General features: G+C 40.2%; 1 protein-coding gene across 3 annotated transcripts in view; it reads right to left on the bottom strand.

Moving 5' to 3' along the window:
* Positions 1 to 19,594, bottom strand: part of LOC128369527 (adhesion G protein-coupled receptor L2-like) — a 63,212-nt gene that overhangs the window by 19,796 nt on the left and 23,822 nt on the right. For all 3 annotated transcript variants that reach the window (XM_053330591.1, XM_053330593.1, XM_053330592.1), the window contains 5 exons: positions 18,112 to 18,912; positions 9,684 to 9,983; positions 7,900 to 8,000; positions 5,738 to 5,923; positions 3,313 to 3,351 (listed from right to left, as the gene is read on the bottom strand). In XM_053330591.1, the coding sequence (XP_053186566.1) occupies positions 3,313 to 3,351; positions 5,738 to 5,923; positions 7,900 to 8,000; positions 9,684 to 9,983; positions 18,112 to 18,912 (1,427 nt within the window). The remainder of the gene's footprint in view (positions 1 to 3,312; positions 3,352 to 5,737; positions 5,924 to 7,899; positions 8,001 to 9,683; positions 9,984 to 18,111; positions 18,913 to 19,594) is intronic.

Below are 19,594 nucleotides of genomic sequence, written 5' to 3'. Positions count from 1 at the left end.
TGAGGGTTCAAGGAAGTCAAGGGTAACTGAAATAATAATGATGATAAAAAATGCAACCTGTACTTTTATTTTAAATTCTGTTTATGAAAAATATGCTTCATCTAAGGAAGCTTTTTTTTGTTCCCCCCGTTCCTTTATTGAATAATAATGTAACGCTTGAAGGGAAAAAGAAATACAGACCAAATGTTTTTTCCCCTCTGCTGAATGCAGCCGTCTACTGCTGCATTCTCAATTCCTGGTTTTTACATTCCAAAGAACAATTATCTTCATAAACAATAGTCTTATTTCCAAAACAGGATCTACCCATAATGGCCTTGAATAGAATTCTCTTAAAGGAAAGAGGGCATTATCATGAAATCCATGTCCAGAGTGGCAGTCTGAGTCAAGATAGGGGAAAAGTTCTGCTTGTTTTCAATGGCAAATCCTTTCATTTCCTGGTTTCTGATAAGCACTAAGTAAGGAAAACATTCCACAAAACCCACACAAGTATCATATGTTGATAAAACAAAAGTTTCCTTTGACCCTGGCAGAGCAAGTTCATGACTTTTTGCCTGGCACAGCATCTCTAACTGTCTAAAATCCCACCAAAGACAGACAGTTGTACAAAGATTCAGAATGTAGAGCGGCTTTTGGTGTGATAAATCAGAGTGACAGTTTAACCGTAGGTGCCATTAACCACAACAAGGACCACTACAATAACGGTAATTAGCCACAGCAACCCCTAGCTCACTGTACCAATTAGTCACAGCTGTGATTATCCAAAACACTAATTGCACAACAAAGAGATTAGGATTATTGATCATTTATATTATTATTATTATTATTATTATTATTACTACAAGAAAATAGTTATGTAATTGCATCAGATTCAGACTACGTTTGGTATATCTTCGTCCTCAAATTTGCAGTTCCACAATGGCCAAATTTGCAAATTTATGCAATATGGCTCCTTTACACAATATGGAGAAATTACTATTAAAAAATAGAAAGATTAGCCAAAATACTAATTGACTACAGACAAGATTATCCGTTCTCCTGGAATAACAAAAACATGGCTCAACCAAAGTCGGCACCAATATGTGATTAACTGCAACATTTAATCACTGAGCTCATATTAACCACAGAGATGATGACTGTATCCAGACACGGGGCTCTCAGTCTGTCTTTATGTCTCAGACCCAAGCACAGAAATCAATCTCTGTGGCCCTGACCTTGCAGGCAACTGGAAGCTCGTGAGCTGTGACTACGATGGGAGTTAAGTGCCTGTGTGTGTGTGTGTGTAGGAGAGAGAGTAGTGGTGATTACAGGGTCGCAGCCATTACAACCAGATAGACACTAAATGGTTCTCCCCCCCGGTGAGCCATCCTCAAAGGACCCATGAAATCCAAAAGGATAAAAAAGCCTGCTGTCTCTAATTTGTGTAGCACAGAAAGAAACTGTGTTCTGATTGAATCCTCTTTAATTCTCGCCTGGGTGGAGGTCACTTTAAAATCACAGGGGTGCTACCAGGGGAGCCCCTGTAGCATGCTGGCTAGAGAACTCTATTGCGTGGTGGGAGTAACGGCGGCACACAAATTCAGTGGAAAGACACAATTGAATGACACTAAGACATGTCAGTGAATCAACTTCATAAAAGTATAGAGACTGTGTAGTGCTCTCGTAGTCGAATGGTTACAGCACATGCCATATACTGTATCTGCAACATCCCTGGTTTGAGGGACCTTTGTTGCATATCCTACTTCTCTCTCTTCACTTGTTTCCTGTCAACCTCTCTGCCGAATATTAAATGAATTAACGTATAGAGACCAGAGGAAAAATAAGAGAAAGAACCAGAGCGTCTGGTGAGTTCTCCTAACACAAACACACAGGCACACACAGTTGGTGCATCAGTTGCTAACGTAGCATCCTCTACATGCTCTGTGAGGCAGTGCTTTGATCAGTACGCTCAGCAGGTATAATGTTAACCATGTTCACCATCTTAGCTCATTATGGTAGCATGGTAACATTTGCTAATTAGCGCTGAACACAAAGTTCAGCTGAGGCTGATACATGCGTCATTACTTTTGTAAATATTTGGTGATAAAACAAAGGTTTGGACATTTTTACTAGACGCAGAACTTAAAGAAACAAAGTTATTATAATTTATCCTGCACCAGATTTCCATCCAGAAATCCATTTATAAGTTGTTGAGATACTTCACTTATGTCAAGCTCATGGTGGCAAAGGAGGAAATTAATTAAGCAATCCCCAAAGTCAGGAGGATAGCTCATCTAGGAACCATTTCAATTTAAGCCAATCCTTGTGGTAGCTCTAGAGATATTTCACCTAATAAAGGCAAAGTTTCATGCTAGCTGAAAAGTCAGAGACTCATCAAAGTCAGTAGGTTTCATCCATGAATGTCTGTACACCCATCCATCCATCCATACATCCATCCATCCACCCAACAGTCACTGAGATATTTAGTCTGGGCTATTCATAGTCATACCACTACCATGGATAAAAATCAGTGAAAGAAAATACATCGCCCTTTTCACACAGTAAAATGAGACCTCAAGTAAAAACAACACGAACTGATGGGGAGCCCCTGTGAGCCACTGAAAGACATAAAATCTGATCATTTCTTATATGCTATGCAAGGTATCACATCCTGAGCTCTTTCACCATGCCCTTGTCTTTCAGCAGAACCTATTTGAGGAAATAAATTCTCCCACAGCAGAGGAAAAGCAAAATGTCTGGGGAAGAGACCAAAAAAATCAGAATTGAACACAAAAATACTAATGGGCTCAGAAATTAATCCCACAGATAAAACACAATTACAACATGAGAGGAGATTTTTTTTTTTTTTTGCTAAGGGGACAAGGGAGACTAGAAACTGTACAATGTAAGCAAGTGAAAATTGAGCACACTGCCACTTTGATCACACTTCTGGCTGACAGGGAGGTGCAATTACGGCCGTGGGAAGGCAATTATTCACACAACATATAAAGAGTCGACAGGATAGATGGAGCGAGAAAGAGAGAGAGAAAGAGTGGGGGAGGAAGAAAATGAGAAAAAATGAGAGAAAGATGTACAAGTGATAGCACAGAGGAGTGAAGTAGGACAAAGACAAAGTGATATTGACGGAGGCATCCTCGGATGGACAGAATGACAGGAGAACAGACAGCCGAGTCAGATGAGGAAGCAGCCATATCTTGTACAAGCACACCAGGCGCATACTGTAACGAAACAATCAAGGACATGGAGACAGAGTGCGGCATGCTGCTGGTCAGGCGGTAGGGATCAGGGTAAAAAAGCAACATGGAAAGCCTATACCTTCATATATGCCCTGCATGTCTTCTCTCTTTTTTGAAGCTTTTCCACACAACAAGAGAATCGAGCACAAAAGACAAAATTGTAGAAAGAAGCAATAAGAGAAGAGCTTAATAACAGGAAGCATTAAATCATGCCACTTACCATAAAGTACAGAATCAATTAAAAAAGATAAAGTACAGGTCTATGAACTACAACCTTAAAAAACGATGCAACAGCTCTAAATGCTTTCAGGGGAACAGTGTTTGAAATCTGAATATGAATATGGATCACATAATAGTGAGGGGAAGTGATGAGAAATGCACAACAGTGAGGAGGAAAAATGCTGAGACTAGATTCTGATGCTCCCTATTAGTGGTGCTTTAAAATACATTGAGAAGATAAACAATGTGGGATGAGGTCATTTGTATTTTGTGGCATGGAGAGAATAATATGGCACAAGCTCTTTTTAAAACCCTTTGTGGCTCTCTTGGCATTAAATAAGTCGCCTTCTCTTCCTAATTGAGTCAAACCAGAGAAAATCACATTGTAGCTCGCACTCGCACTCTCTCTCTCTCTCTCTCTCTCTCTCTCACATGCACACACGCACACACACACACACACACAGAAAACAAAGAGATAAAATGTTCTTTACAACCTTTGGGTTTCAGGCACATCATAAATACCTTAAGCATAGACACAGAGGAAAATCAAAATGTTTTTTCAACTGGTTCAAGATTTCTCCCAAGGACATCACCACTTAGATCTTGATTTGTGTGAAAGGCTCTGTGTGAAACCTAAATGGCCATAATGGGGTTTTTGCAAGGTTTTAGCTCCTTAAATATCAATCAGTAATCATGACATTAATCAATATTTTTTTATCAGTGGATGTAAAGTGTAAATGGGTCTCCTGTAGAGAATGATCACTTTGTGGTTCCTGTCTGTGTTTTAGCCTCTTTCAGCTCATTGTTTTGGTTTTAAGCTCCACAGCTTTACTGTTTTGTTTCACTCTCACTGCTCTCATCAGAATTATTTACAGCTAAAGCAGGCAGCTGTTTTCTGCTAAAAGCTCTGATAAAAAAAAGTTAGTGACTAGCTGGTGAACACAGTGGAGCATTTAGCAGCTGCAGAGCCAAATGTTTCCCTCAAGAGTTGGTAGAACAAACTAAAAGGAGAGTAAATATTGACTTTATTATTAGATTTGTCAGGTGGCCAGAATCACAAGTCAAGTTAAAGCTATTGTTACTCCATGTTCACAGGATGTAAAACGATTAAATCAATATTTGTAGTAAAAGGCCAAAAAAATTACTCACTCTGTAGACTCTCACTGACCTTTTTAAATGCATGTCATTTTTTGATTTTCAGAGGTATTTGCCCTTCAAGTTTTAGACTTCTATTAGTACCATTATTTCCAATTGCATGAAAATCTATTGGCAGACTCTTGACACTTGCTCACTGTAATCTACTTCATCACAGGTAACATCCCTCTCTGCATTAATATCTGTTGAATTATTATTGCAATGCAGGAAATGTTAATCAATCTGAAGTAGTGATAATGTAACTTTGACAAAGTGATGTTTAGTGCATTGCCTTTTTTCCTCAATGGATTTTCATATTGTACAGAAATGAATGGGAACCAATCAAATAAATCAAAAGCTCTAATTAGTACTTTTGATGTGAGGTGTTTGTGATTTGTGGTAAAGAGGATAAAACATGCAAAAATCACTGGAACCTCTAACTTCTGGCAAGGTTGCTTCTCATCAGCCAGTTGCGAGTTGTTGTTGTGATGTACAAATCACAGCAACACTATCAGCGATGCAGCGAGAAAGTTGTTAGCTCTCATCCGGAAATGCATAATAGCAATGTAGCTGTCTGAACGTAAGGACACAAACAACTGGCTTCATCTTGGTGCAAATCACTTTGTTTACAGAGCAACTGCTGTCTAGAAAGTCTGAATAACAACGTCATTTTTTTTCAAACTGTCACTCATCTCTCCATGGGACTGCCAGCAGCTGAGAGATGTAGGTATACCTCGGGCCTACTCTTTTCTCGCTGAACACCTGCTGAAGCTCCAGTAGAGAGCAGTTGCACACATGAAGAGTTATTCTTTAGGTTGGTAGGGGGCTCATGGCCATTAGTTCCTTAAAGGTGGAACTACCAGGTGAGTCTGTGTTTCCAAAGCCGGTAATTACCAGGGAGCTGCAGAGGAATGAGCTTCCCCTCAGCGGTAGACCTGCCTCCCGAGCCCCCTCACCTGAGACCTTGTGTGTACCGATGATTGTGTGTGTGTGCGCACATTTAGTGGGGTGCAAATGCTGGCTTGTGTTTGTGTGTACCAGTAGGTGTCCTGCTAATGAATGTCCTGAGTCATGCTGAAACCAAGTTGGGGCAAAAGAGGGACAAAGTTTAATGAGAGGTTACAATAGGCCAGACAAGAATTTCTCACTACCTTGTTGAAGCTGCGTCCAGCTGAGTCCTTCTCACTGGGCCTGAGCTCCTGCAGCTGGGCATCCAGGATGTCCACGAGCTGCTCCATCAGGCGCACCGAGGAGCTGACATCTCCTGCAAACACCGGCCCCTGTGTATGTCGCGCCAGCTCATTGGCTAAATTAGCAGCATTTTCACCACTTCGAATCTAAAAAAAGCAACAAGGAAAACAGAGAGGTGCCAGTGAAGCATTTCTGAAGTGGATCTGAGATGATGGTTTTGCAATGTGCAGCTGAAATAATAATGTATCTCACATGCAGCACACCTCATAGTCATAATCCATTATCACACAGCTTGCTCAGAGGGAAAAATTCATTGTGTGCAGAATGAATGTAAACAAATGGATTGCATATGTAGGAGGGAATATAATAGCAAGAGAAAAAAAAGTGTTCCACGATAATGATAAGTAGTCTGTGTGTTATGTATGTTATGTTATGTATGACGCACTGATCATAGATGATTAATCTATGATCAGTGCATCCCTGCAGTTATTTTGTGTTCTAATTTTAATTCAGCGATCTTCATCCAACCTGCGCTGAATGAACTGTGACCTAATTTCTACCAATATACTCATTTTATACAGTATGTACTACATGCTAATCTGGTTTTTGCAGTAAGCATACAAGAAGTCACTGAAATTTTCCATTTTGTACTAACAGGAAATGAGTCAATACATGCACCAATGGAGAATGCCCGGCCAATTAAACTTAAAGAGAAAGCTAAATGAGAGAGAAAGCTATTCCAAAAGATTACATTACATTTTGTTTGTTTTTCAAAGATTGTTTTGAACCTGTCTCACTACCAATTTTTTTTATGTTTTGCATCCAGGAGTAGTTCCTCTATGTTGCTCATGTATTGCACTGTGACAAAATTTCAACATTCAGACATTTTGATGCCTCTTTTCAACACTCATCGACCCTGTTTGAACCTGCTGCATTCAGTAGGGTTTTTCCAGTCAACAGAATAAAAACCTCTTTCTGAAGGCCTAAACACACTGAAAGCGATAACTGACGCGCCTCATTTGACGTGCGTCAGTTGTTGCTCCTATGGTGCACTGCGGGCATCAGATTTGAAATGCCAACAACACAGAACCAACACAGCTTTGTCCTGTTGTTCTTTGTATTTACAGCTGCTTTAGTTGGATGTAATGAATGAATGAAAAGGAGAAATGCAGACGAGGAAAATGAAACTATGAGCGTCTGTTTCCACAGTAAATCATCTGTTCATTGTTTGATGGTAATTTATCTGTGCTTTAGAACGTAACCGCCGTGAAACCATCAGAAAATAACATTTTATTTTTTCTCTGTCACAGTCTTTGTTCTTTGCTACCTCTCCCTCTCCTCGCTCAACCACTGCCGTGCTGTGCCTCTCTCTTTTTCAGCTGCAGAAAAAACAGCTTGGGTCCTCATTTGATGCTCCAAAATCGAAACAAGGTCAGTGTAGTGGCGTCAAGGCAGTTTGATGTGACTCAGAACTCTTTTTGCGGTGCGTTCGGCCATTTAAAAACTATAGGTGTAAATCAAAACGCCAGCATCAGATGCTTTAGGTGCATTGGGCCTTTAAAATGCAATATGTTTTCTGTTTGTTCTGCATTATGGTCCACTTAGGCTGCTGAAACTGTTATCTGTGCATCTACGTTCGATTTCTACCTGCAAGACTTTTGAAGATCAAAGCAGACAAGTCACTGAAGAAAGAAGCTCCAGCTCTTTGATTCTGAGTAACTGACTGCAGCGGTTGGCATTTACTCTTGATGTTTTAGATAGCCTATTTTTTCCTGCTACCAAACTGCATTGTAGCTACCCTTGAAATAAGCTTAAAGGATAGGTTCAGGTTTTTTCAAGTTCTGTTCTAAGAATATAGTTTTAAAACCAGTATGTTGAGTAGACCAAGACCCATTTACATGTAAATATGAGCTTTTATTAAGACAGACTTGAAAAACCGGAACCTAACCTTTAAGTACTTTCATGTTATGTAACTTTGACTTTTCCCTTCTTTCAGCATTTGTCAAAAAATCAAGCATGCAAGCAAAGCACAAGTCAAAAATTACAACTAGACATTTAACTTTAGCAATGTATCATGTTTGTTTCCAGCTATATTTTGTGATTGAAACATTCCTGTTTTTACCTTTTGTGCCACTTGAGTCACCCAATGGGAAGTGCAGTTGCTGAGGTCTGGCCCTTTGGAGCACCAGGTCCCTGCCACAGTGCAGAGGAAGGAGGCGATGCCTGCAGTACCACAGAATAAACACAACAGTTGGAGGTAGGCCAAAACCTTGCTCGGATACAGTTTCTCCTGCTGATCTTTCATTCATGCAGGCTCTCTGCTGCAGGAAACTAACTGTTGGGCAGGAACAGCCATTTCCAAACAATGTCAGAGCCTGCCAGCTTTGTACAGCATAGATGAACAAAAAAAATGTACAAGGGAAAGTAAAACACTATGGGGTTGCTACAAAGCTTGGACAAAACTGTCAGAAAAGAACAATCCAATTTGTTTTACCTGTAAACAGATACATTTGAGAATTGTCAACATTGTATGCATGTCTAAATAAAATACAAGATTACGCCTAATGAATGCCTCTTCACTGACAACATTGGAAACACTCGAAATCGAAGATTCTTTCCCTTTTCACCCCAACAGTCAAAACATTGTCTCTTCCTTGCTTTCATCCTCCAATAGCCCGTCTTTATATTTAGACAGTTCTGTCAGTCTCTGTGATAGGGTGTTAAGGTAACTTCTGTGAGATTCCCGCATGAGTATCATTGTCAACTGAACTGGTATAACGACCATCAGCACTGTCAATGTCTCCTTATTGCTGCTTTTGATATCTGATTTCCTACACTTCCAGAAGTTGTTTTTTTTTCTTCTTTAGCTATGATGAGTAACTGTGATTTACTGATATCATCTGAATATACCTGTGCAACCAATTTCCCAGGTAATAGAATGAATATAGACGTTGGTATACTGTTGGATTTCATAACTCTGCAAATGTTGTCCATTATCTTCATTGGTTGTTCCTGTGCTCTGCGAGAGAGAGAAATAAGCTACATTTTTTTCTCTCCATGCACTCCCATTCCAAGAAGAAATGGATTTAAAACTCACACACAAACAATAGCAGTGTACATTATGTCATTATATTTAAGAAAAAAAAGTATTATTACCTATTTTCGGGAATGTGAAAGGCCTTAATCATGATGTATTACTCTTTAAATCTGACTTGCCCTAAAGCTGAAATGTCACTGACTCATTGCACTCAGTAGAAGCAAAGATGAAAATAGCACATTAAGAACTACATAAGCACAAATAAAATAACAGGGCCATTTTAATATTTAATCTGAATGTTCATTTGAATGCCATTAGTGTGATTTTGAGACTTTCTTTAGCCTGGCTTATACTTTGTAATGAAAACACTAATGACTGATCAAGTTGATTAAAAGTTGTCGTTAAACTTGGACACACATTAACACTGATATAATCTAATATTTTAGTTTTGCAACATAATAGTACTTTGGGAAAGTTTAAACAGTTCTGTTTTTGTTGACACTTTGTCAGAAAATGTTAATGCCCTGCAGTTTGTGGTCTGTTTGTACTGGATTGTGTTTCCATTTATTGTCCACTTAAAGCTAAAATTGTGTTACTGTAAAGTTGCTGTGAAAAAATCATATTATAATTATTATATATTATATTATTATAATATTTTAATATGTTGAAAATGAGAATAATGATGTAAAAAATATAATTCCCTGTAATATCACAAATCATAATTGCAACTGTCAAAATAATCACAGTTAAATATTTTTCAAAAACATTCATCTCAAAATGCTAGCATCATTTTTAGTGGGAGAAATAATACAATGAATGAAAAGTTTGGTTTACATTAAGTTATAAAGTGGATCATATGGTGAGCTTACCTCTAGTCCCTTTAGGGCAGGGCCTCTCCACAGTGGTTCCAGTGTGAGTCTGTGGCCAGTCGATGGCTCTCCTCCTGGTCGCCTCACAGAAGCGTCTGGGTGTCGGTGGCAGCTCTGGGACTGTGGGCTCCACTGTACCTAAACCTCGGCTGTCCTCAAACGGATCTCTCCCATCCCTGGGGTCTGCCCCTGGCACAGTGGTGTCACCCTGCCCCTTCATGGTGGACACAGCAGTGGTGGTAATGAGTGTGGCAGTCTTGGGGCCGGGTGACGAGACGGAGAAATCTTCCATAGTTGGCACTGGAGTGAGAGAAAGAGTGAAGCTGTTAGAGGGCGAGTCAGTAAATGTCCTTGTATTGAACGCACGTCATTTCTAGCAGCGAGAAAACTTAAGTGTTGTGAGTCCCATGGCTTGTTGGTATTGTAGAGTTATTGCTGCCCATAATTCCTGGAAATAAAAACTAGCTTTCACTTGTAACTCCACCTCTTTTTGGTTCTTCATGGAACAAACTCATGGCAAACCTGCCAACCTTACACTATCTATCACTTAAGCCTGTAAGTAAGACAAACTGGTGACAGACTGGTGGAGGGGGATCCATTGACATTGCAGTTATTTCTTCCTAACATGTCAAAAATGAAGACAAAGCCTGCCTGCATTTTACTTTTTCCTGCCTGCTTCATCTGTCTCACTCTGATAAAAAGCTGGTGTGCGGAAGTAGAACTGCACCGCTCCAAGCAAAAACCATACATCAGCAATAATGCGATTCCACTGTATTCAGTCCACGCCTAGCCCTGCGAAGCAAATCTATGTGTGAATGCGCACATGCACGTGTGCAAGTGCGCTCATGTTTGCTCCATTGCTCAGGTGTGTTTCTGCTTAAAATCACTGTGTGCGCACAGATGGATATCTGCAGCAGAGAGCCTGGAGATAACAAGGAAATGAGAGCAGAAATAGAAAATCCATCAATTTTATACAGTATGAATTGCCAATATAAATAAAACAGAAAACACAGTGTGCACGTGTATCTACATGGATATACAGGGAGACATGTCTCCTGCATGACTGATCATACATTTTCCCACAACAACCTGATTGTATTTTGAGATAAAAGCAGCTACCCACAATGAGGTCTGCAGTCCCTGTAGTGTTGTCTTTAGGTTCCCCGGGTGCTTCTGGGAAAATGCAATATCATGCTATCTGACACTCTGTCATCAGACACATATCTCCATTTCCTGAGAGAGAATGGTGACAAGGCCCACATTTCACGTTTCACACTAATCAGCCAGTCTGGGGGAGCGTCAGCCTTTTTTCATTCCAGTGAAATATCTGAGTTTATTACAAAGCTGATATCTAGTGATGTGGTCAGGAGGACACAGCAGGTGGAGAACAGTGGTCCTGTGAAGCTCACAAAAAAAAAAGAGAAAAAAAAGCCCAGACCACCCTACAGTGAGGCTGGATTGTGACATTTTACTCAATGACCTTTTTCCCCTGGCAGGAGCCCTGGCTAATTACCTTACACTCATTCAGCCATTGTGTGTCTGTCACCCACACATTTCACACGTTGGCCTGGCTGACATGGCTGCAAAACTAACAGCTGACATGTGTGGTTTGCATGATGAGTAGATGATGAAGCATTCAGTTAGCACCCTCAGCTATGAAGGTGTTCAATTACTCCAGGAAAATGAATTGACAAAAAAGACAAAAAAATAATTTGCCAAGAGGATCGAAAAAAAAAGCTAAGAGATAATGAGAAATGTAATTCTTAGTAGGAAACAGGATCACCATAGAAAGTAGTCATCCATTTCATCTTCTTTTCCTTCAGCTACAGTACACTGGAATAAATTTCATTAAAAATTGCTTTTATTTTTTCTTAAATGGACAAATAACTCTGCACAGGCTGTATCATAATAGTATAACAATGCTATGTTTAAAAGAAAGAGGGACCAGTTTCACATATAATATGTATTGCCTGTTAAGGTTTTTTTATTGACTCAGGAAAAGTGAGATGATTCATAAGCTGACTCGGTTGATTCAATATACGCATATAATGTAATACCAGGGCAAGTGTAATTGGGTTTCAGAATATTAAACCTCTCCATACCTGAGCAAACCTCGGCTTTTCCACAGGCTGATATAAGCCCTAATATGCATCTGCCTGTAACAGCATGCTAGCATCACCTGATTAACCTGCTCCTGAGACCAGGCTGCTCCAACTCAGTGGTCCAAAGCATCTACCTTCCACAAATTATCATATGGTAATTAGATATATTCCATTTGGTCTTGACATTTCTTTATAATGCGTCTTTGTCATTTTGGGGAATGTAAATCATCTACATGTAATTCTTGATACATACATGTTTGTATGTTGACAAATACATGCTGTAAATGCTGTTAACAGCATATGTTATCCCTGGTGATTCAGTCAGTTTAGAGATGCCGCAAACAACTGAGAATATTAAGTGCAAGGTGAAGAGGAACAAATATATTTATCTGCATCTACAGTACCTATCATCAATAACTGTTGATTACGGCCTCCATTAATTGATTAATCGTTTAGAGTGTAGGCTAAATGTCAGAAAATCCACTGCAATTACTCAGAGCCCGAGGTTGTGTAGTTTTGTTTTGACCAGCAATCCAAAACTCAAAATTATTGAATTAATTATAATAGATAGATAGTAAAAACAGCAAATATTCACAACTGGAACCATATTTTATTGTCATTTACATAATCATCTACGTGTAATTTGGGATACTTTCATGTTTATGATTGTTGACAAATACATACATTTCCAAATGAATATCTGGCATCTGGCCTTAAATACCAATACACAGTTAAAAAACTAATTAATGTTCCAATTAAAGCAGAAATGTTAAGTTGATTATTCAGTTAGTTAATCATTAAAAAAAAAATCAATAATCAATCTTTTTCTTTTCTTTTTTTTTTTTTTTTTTAGAAATAACCAAATATAATCACCTTGGGTTAGAATATTGTACTTGACAGTTTTCAATATTTTCTGATGTTTTATAAACTAATTAATCAAGAAATCAAGAAAATATTCAGTAGATTAATTGTAAATTTAATTTAAGTGAAGATAATCATTAGTTATCCTTGAAGTTATCCTTCATCACACATATAATCTTGTGAAAATAGGAACATAAAGACATTTGCTTCAAGTCTAGTTTACAAAATGGCAGCAAATTAGCTTTTTTGTTCCTGAATTAAAATAATATCTGGGTTGTTTAAGGCTATGAGACACTCGGTCATTGTCTCTCATGTTCAGTCTTGCAGGCAGAATCACAAAATCGTATTACTTTAATTAGGAAGGGCACTCAGATGTCGACAGTGATTTTATAAATCAAAGAAGAGATACAATCTTTGTGGATGTTTATAGGCAGCATGTAGTGGGTTTCATATCAGAGTTTGCTTGTCAGTAACATAAGAAACATCAAATATACGACACATCTATTCAATACTGCATCAAGTAATAGGCTTGTCAGATGTCGATGCATTTGTGGGCTTATTTTGATGTCTCTGCACCAAGCGCGCTACAATTTTCTTTTGATTGCGAAGAGAAAATTCCCCTCCAGTAAGAGCCCTGTGTCCTCTGATAGCACTCAACCAAGAGAGGACTGCACCAATTAGCTACCATTTCTCTCAAGAGGCAATGAAGTCACTCTTTATGGGCAATCTGACACCAAAGGCATACTGTTGCCGTATGCTGAATAATACCTCTTGTAAATAATGTAAGAGCTGGAGATTGAATACTTGAAAAATGGCTGTCACCAGACTCTAAACAGAGTGTGTAAATTAAAACAGAGCTAAAAGGAAGGAAAATCATTATGCACAATCATCAATCAAATCATCGGGGATGAACCAGTATTAGTTTTATCACTTTATAGGCCCCCAGAGTCATTTACGTATCTGCTTGGAAGATGACAAAAAATATTAAACCATAATTAGATGATCAGAGGCCTAGATATGCTGTTGGTCCTTGCTTTTGTAGCTCACACCATTTTGCTAAAAAATATTTTATCTCAAATTACACACACAGAGTTAGAGCAGTCAAGGCTATCTACCTGTCCATACAGACATCAGAATAAATGAATCATAGGCTGCTTAATACCTGCTATTAGGAAGAGCAATATCAACTTGCAGCCAAATCAAGCTGTTTTAATTTTGGAGATTAATCACTTACAAGGCTAATCCTCCTGCATAATAACAAATAGATCCATATTAAATAAACAGAGCTCAGTTTTTAAAAGAAAATCCCTGCATCAGTGGCAATCCATTGCTGAAGCTTAGAAATAGAGAGCAAACTTCTTACTGTTGACAGCTATGGCATTGTTCTTAAAAATGTTCACACATTGTCTACATGACCAAATTCAAGTACGAGAACAGGACACAGTAAAAATACAGTGTGGTATATACAGCTACAGCTAACAGCTGGTTAGCTGTAGCTTAGCAGAGGCCGAAATAACTAACGTTAGCCTGGCTTTGTCCAGCTTACAAATTAACATGTTTAATCCACACAAAAAAGTATAAAAACAATTAGCCAATTTAAACTGGGGTTATATACCTAATCATTTCCTGGCCAGGCTCATAAACTTCCTGTTTAGAGCAAAGAAATAGTCCACCATACAACACTGAATTGTTGTTTCTTGTACAGATTTAATGAACAAGATGTTATAGCTAGCTCTTTCTATCTGTTCGCAGTGTTTGCGCTTAACTAGTTGCGCTTAACATTTCCCATACTGATGTCGTGGCTCCCGTTCCCGTTCCAAAATTGTTTATTTTATGCTTTAACGAAACAATTAGGTATGTTACAATAATATGCCCAACAACAATGAGCAAGACATGTGTGCGTCTCTATACATCTCTGTGTCTTCATTCGTTGTGCAGCTTGACTCAATAACAAGGCTGTCTCCAAGGATAGGAACCGTGTAAGAGCTACAGTTGGTCTTTTTGCCTCTTTACCTGGAGCCAGTGCTGGTAATTAATGACAGAGAAACAAATCCCACGAGACATGAATTTTACATTAGGCTGTTTATATGCACTGATGCCGTTCTGCTTCATTCTAACCAATGTGATGGGAGCACACAGCTCGTATACAACAAGGTAAAGGGCCACCAGACGATTCATGTGCAGTTTCTTTCTTTCCAACATGTGTAATATGTCATTATTTCTGCAGATGAAAAGACACAAGTCATTAAGACATTGTTGCAATGCTCACTGCTTTATCAAAACTTGTTCTTGAAAGAGTAGTAAACAGAAAAAAAGTCTGCTCTGGACATATCCTGCTTATGCTTGGGGAAATTTATGAGGCCTGAAACTGTATTCTGTTGAGCAGTAGACATAGTGCGGTCACAACTAAATGGTCTCACTCAGCAGAGAGGTGGCAAAGCAGCTCACAATAAAGACACACACATGCAGAGAGGAAGATATATATGCAGACAGATATACACTCCAAAACTCTCTCTGTGGTCTCTGCCCTATACTGTCCACTTAAACAATTTTCTGCCATAATCCTGCTGGTGTTGAATAATGACAACAAGCAGAACAATTAGAGCTTTTCCAAATCTCTTGACTCCCATACCTCAGCCTCTATTTCCGTAACTGAACTTCATGCTTCGGAGGGTGGAACACAGGCTTAGTGCATGATACATCTATAAATGTCGTCCATCTCAAAGGCACACCTGGAGGCGTCGTTCAGGGATACAAAAGCAAACCAAAGTGCAGTGAGGTGCACAGCTGGGTTTAACCACAAAATGGCTGAGCAAAAACATCAGCTTTGCGATGATAGATATGTGCGGCACGCAGGATATGAAATAGTGGTTTTGCTTGACATTTCAATTCGGTGCAGAGCCCACTTGTACTCGCCGCTACCAGATTACTCAAGTGGCTAAGCCTTTTGGACAAAGCCATTCATTTTATGCCTCTCGTCTTTACGGTTCAGATCAATGCTACCTCAAAGACAAATTAATTTTCTCCTTTCTCTCCTTGTTAGTTTGAAACGCTCCCGGCGTCCATTTGACTGAAAATTCATTGGATTGAAATCAGTTAATGTCGTTGCACATCACAGAGAATACATTACTGGTCTCCCTCTAAGTTTTGTAACGGCCAGCACTTTGGTGTGCTTTTTATTGGCATGCACCTCTTTTGAGACCACCGAGGAGTACACCTTCTCCAAGTATCGATCATTGCTGTTTTGTGTTCACAATGCATTAAACCCAGCGTAGACATTTTCTTTAAATCGCGTGAATTGTTTGGAACAATAAGCGGAAAGATCAATATGCAGGAATGATCTTAGCTAATCACTTCAACCAGGACCACAATTAAGAAACCTGCAGTGTAACATTCAAAACAAGGTAAAGGAAATATCGACATGTTGCTAAGGTCAATTATTTTCTGCTTTGATCACTTTTCTAAAACTGCCTAATATAAACCCCTAATCCTGCTGGCACTTCAGTGTCTCTCTAGGATGAGCATTACAGCCAAGGTTGATGCTTCTGACAGCAAAGGACACACACTCTCATTGTGTTACATGAGTCCTACAGAAAGAAGGAGAAAAATACACTGGGTCTGGTTTTTCGTGGCAACTTCACTCTGTTGTCGATGAATCTTAATGGGCACAATTAATTTCCTTAACGCCTCAAGTGCCCCTCAGTTTTAGAGAGAGAGACATTATTTCAGCACCATTAGATTACCCTGTAGAGTAGGTTGTTTAATTCAACACCATATCATGGGCAGTAATAAATCCTAATAGCTACACGGTAAAAAAGTTAAAGGTGTAGATCTGGAAAACTCTAATAAACAAGAACCAATTATTTTTAAATGCCATTCACAAATCTCTCTCCCTCTCTCTCTCCCTCTCTCTCTCTATCACACACATCCACAGTGAAAAGTTCTGCTGAAAGGACAAATTTCTGATTGGATCCAAATAACTGAATTGTAGCAGGAAACCGGCGCTTACGATAATGAGTGAAATCAACAACTATGTTCTGCTGGGTTCCTTGATTAAATGCATTGTTCCTCCAGCAAGTGGCAACTCCAAGCATATGTGGCATTTATGTTAACCGAGGCTTTACAGTAGCTGAGAGAGCACATTAAACCCTTCATTGAAAACGCTCTATGATGGCCACTTTCCTCCTCTCCCTCCACCTCTTTTGAGACAAGGAGGGTAATTATGATAATTCAGCTGTTAATTACATTTACATATATCACGAGGTGAACAGTTGAGCAGGCAGTTTGCATGCATGGAGAACTCATTAAAGTTTGAGTATTTTTCATATCTCTTCTAACATACTCTTAATTGAGGCTTTGGTTGTTCAGTAAAACAGACACAAACTTGGAGCGGCTTGGGTGTCGAGTTATCATACTGGGCAGATTCCAGGGAATGGCAGGAAAACAAACAGACATGTTGACAAGAGGCCAGAGTTCAGGAGCACACAGCCTCCACTGAGACATCAACTCCACCCCCCTTCAACAGCTCGGGTCAAGAATCATATTTCCCGCTGGCAGCCCCTCCCGAATATCCAGAAGTTAAAAATCATAACCTAATCTGGACCAGTGCTCGGGGGCAACTTGAGCCTCTAACATAACGTGCAGTCGGGTCAAGACCGTTGTTTCCCCACTTCACGCAGCGGGCTTAGCTCGGCTCTATGGGATAAGGTGTCTGCAGTCAGGTAATTAAGCCCATTATCAGCCTGATGTAAGGTCCCTGTCTGATGACACGTATGTCGCCTCTCAGCACTTCACAGATTAATTTAAGCTCTCTACCCACCTGACAAGATTCTTCACTGTAATTGATCTCTCTTTGCAGTGTTCAGCCATTCCTCTTCCTTGATTCACCCTGTGCTACATTAGTTACGCACACTTCAGTTTGGTGGTTCCAAAGATGTTATGCCACAATAGGAAGGTGATTATCTCCTGATCTATTTCAAAAACTGGCTCCTGTGGAGTTGATCGTGTAGCCATGGCAACAAAACTTGAAATCCCAAAGGTAAGGAAGAGAGGATAACCTCTGTCACACTGTGCACGATACCTCTCAAACATATTCCGAGCATTAGAGGGAAGTTCATGGGGGCAGTGTTCATAATGGTTTTGGATAAGGACTGAGATTAAGGAATTTGATAGGGTCCAAGCTTCAGCTAGAGTGAGTGCCTCGGCTTGCCTCATGGTAATAAAAAAGCAGGGTTTGTAACGGCATAATACCACAGGGAGCTATCTCTCATTCCAAGGTGAATCTGTAATTTCTGTCTGCAAATGAGCCCTTTCCCCAAGACTACCGCAACCCTCTCTTCTTTATCACACCTGAGTTGCATCCAAAATTAAAAGGCAGCCATCTGTGACATCTCACGCTGCAAACATACAATAGAAGAATTACACAAAGACGATGATGACCTAAACAAGAATGGAGCAGCTCTCACCTTCAGCAGGATCCGGTGGCCCGAAGTCCAGGTCATAGCGCAGGATGTAAAAGTTATTCCACACGTATAGCTGGTTGTCCCTGGGGTTGTAATCCACAGCGGTGATGTACTGGTACTGGTTGGGGAAGAGAATGTCAGTGTACTCGCCCTGGCTCAGCTTGGTGTTGTAGATGTAATCGATTTGGCTCCTGCTGGCCTCACTCTCGTTCTCTTCATAGGTCGAACGCACCACATGCAGCACACCGCACACCATAAAGGCGTTAGAGGCCGAGCGCTTATCATATGCTGTTTCCCATGTGGCCTCAAAGCGCAGCGTGTACGGGTTGAGCTGGCTCACCACAATGCGCCCATTGTTCTGCTCCGTGGCGTAGATTACCCATAAGCCCCTCTCGTCTACTGCCAGGTCAATGTCCGTCTTGCCGCCCCAGCGGTATGGTGAGGTGTCGTGATAGTTGGCGTTATTGACAATAGCCTCACCACTTTTGATGCGTGTGCGCAGGTCAAACTTGACGATGTTGCGTGTGCGCTCCTTGTTAAAGAAGATGGCACCATCATAGGCTACGAAGCCTGTCCCGTCAACACGGTGCGGTAGTTTATAGGTGGTCGTCTGGCGAGCATTTTTGAAGTCCTCCAGAGAGGCGTATTCGATGAGGGTGTCAGTACGGTACGGCGTCCAGGGCATGAAAAAGACTTTGTCTCCAGCCTGTAGGGGGTCTTTGCACCATGACCCCGCTTGCTGCTCTGCCTCAAACAGGAAGGTGGCGTCTCCTACACTCTTCAGAGTCCCGGGACAAATGAAAACTAGTGACAGAGAAGAGAGTGAAAAAAAATACAGTAAGGCAAAATATTTCAAGCATACGTAGCACATCTGGCTACGACTAGCATCATTCTCGCTGCTGTACAATTCAAGTGCAGGACAAAAAGATCAGGGACTGTGAACTTGGGAGGAATATTTTAACTAGTAGTTTGCACTACCGCTAATGAATGGGGGAAAAAAAAGAAAATAAATGAAAGTGTCAGAATGAGTATTCAGAATGAGAAATGTGAGGTTAAAAGAACTTGCATCTCAAGGGTCTGCTGGTATTACCTAACAGGGACAAACAAAATAAAATGTGAAATGTGTAAAAAACCTGCAAATGAAAGACAGGGGAAATGGGGGAAGTAGAGAGAAGACAGACACCTTTTTTCTCTCCCTTTTTTCTTTAAATACCAGCCTGTCTCTGACAAATGCCACATGAACAGCTGGGTATATGGACACAGCGCATGCATACTCACATGACTGAGGTCATGAACCAAAATGATAAGGGAACAGACTTCACATCTTGTGATAAGAGTGAGTAACAGGTTGTCAATGGTGGTGGAGGCAGCAAAGCAGAGGTAAAATGAAAGTGGAGGTTGGGGAATAGGTCGGACAACACTAGTAAAGGATTTTCACTACTTCTGTGGCAAAAGACAAGAGTAACCACTGATGGATGAGGGAGGC

This window comes from Scomber japonicus, chromosome 12, assembly GCF_027409825.1.
Source record: "Scomber japonicus isolate fScoJap1 chromosome 12, fScoJap1.pri, whole genome shotgun sequence".
Lineage (NCBI taxonomy): Eukaryota > Metazoa > Chordata > Actinopteri > Scombriformes > Scombridae > Scomber > Scomber japonicus.
Note: the sequence above shows the minus strand (reverse complement) of the source record. Positions and strands in the feature narration are given on the sequence as shown.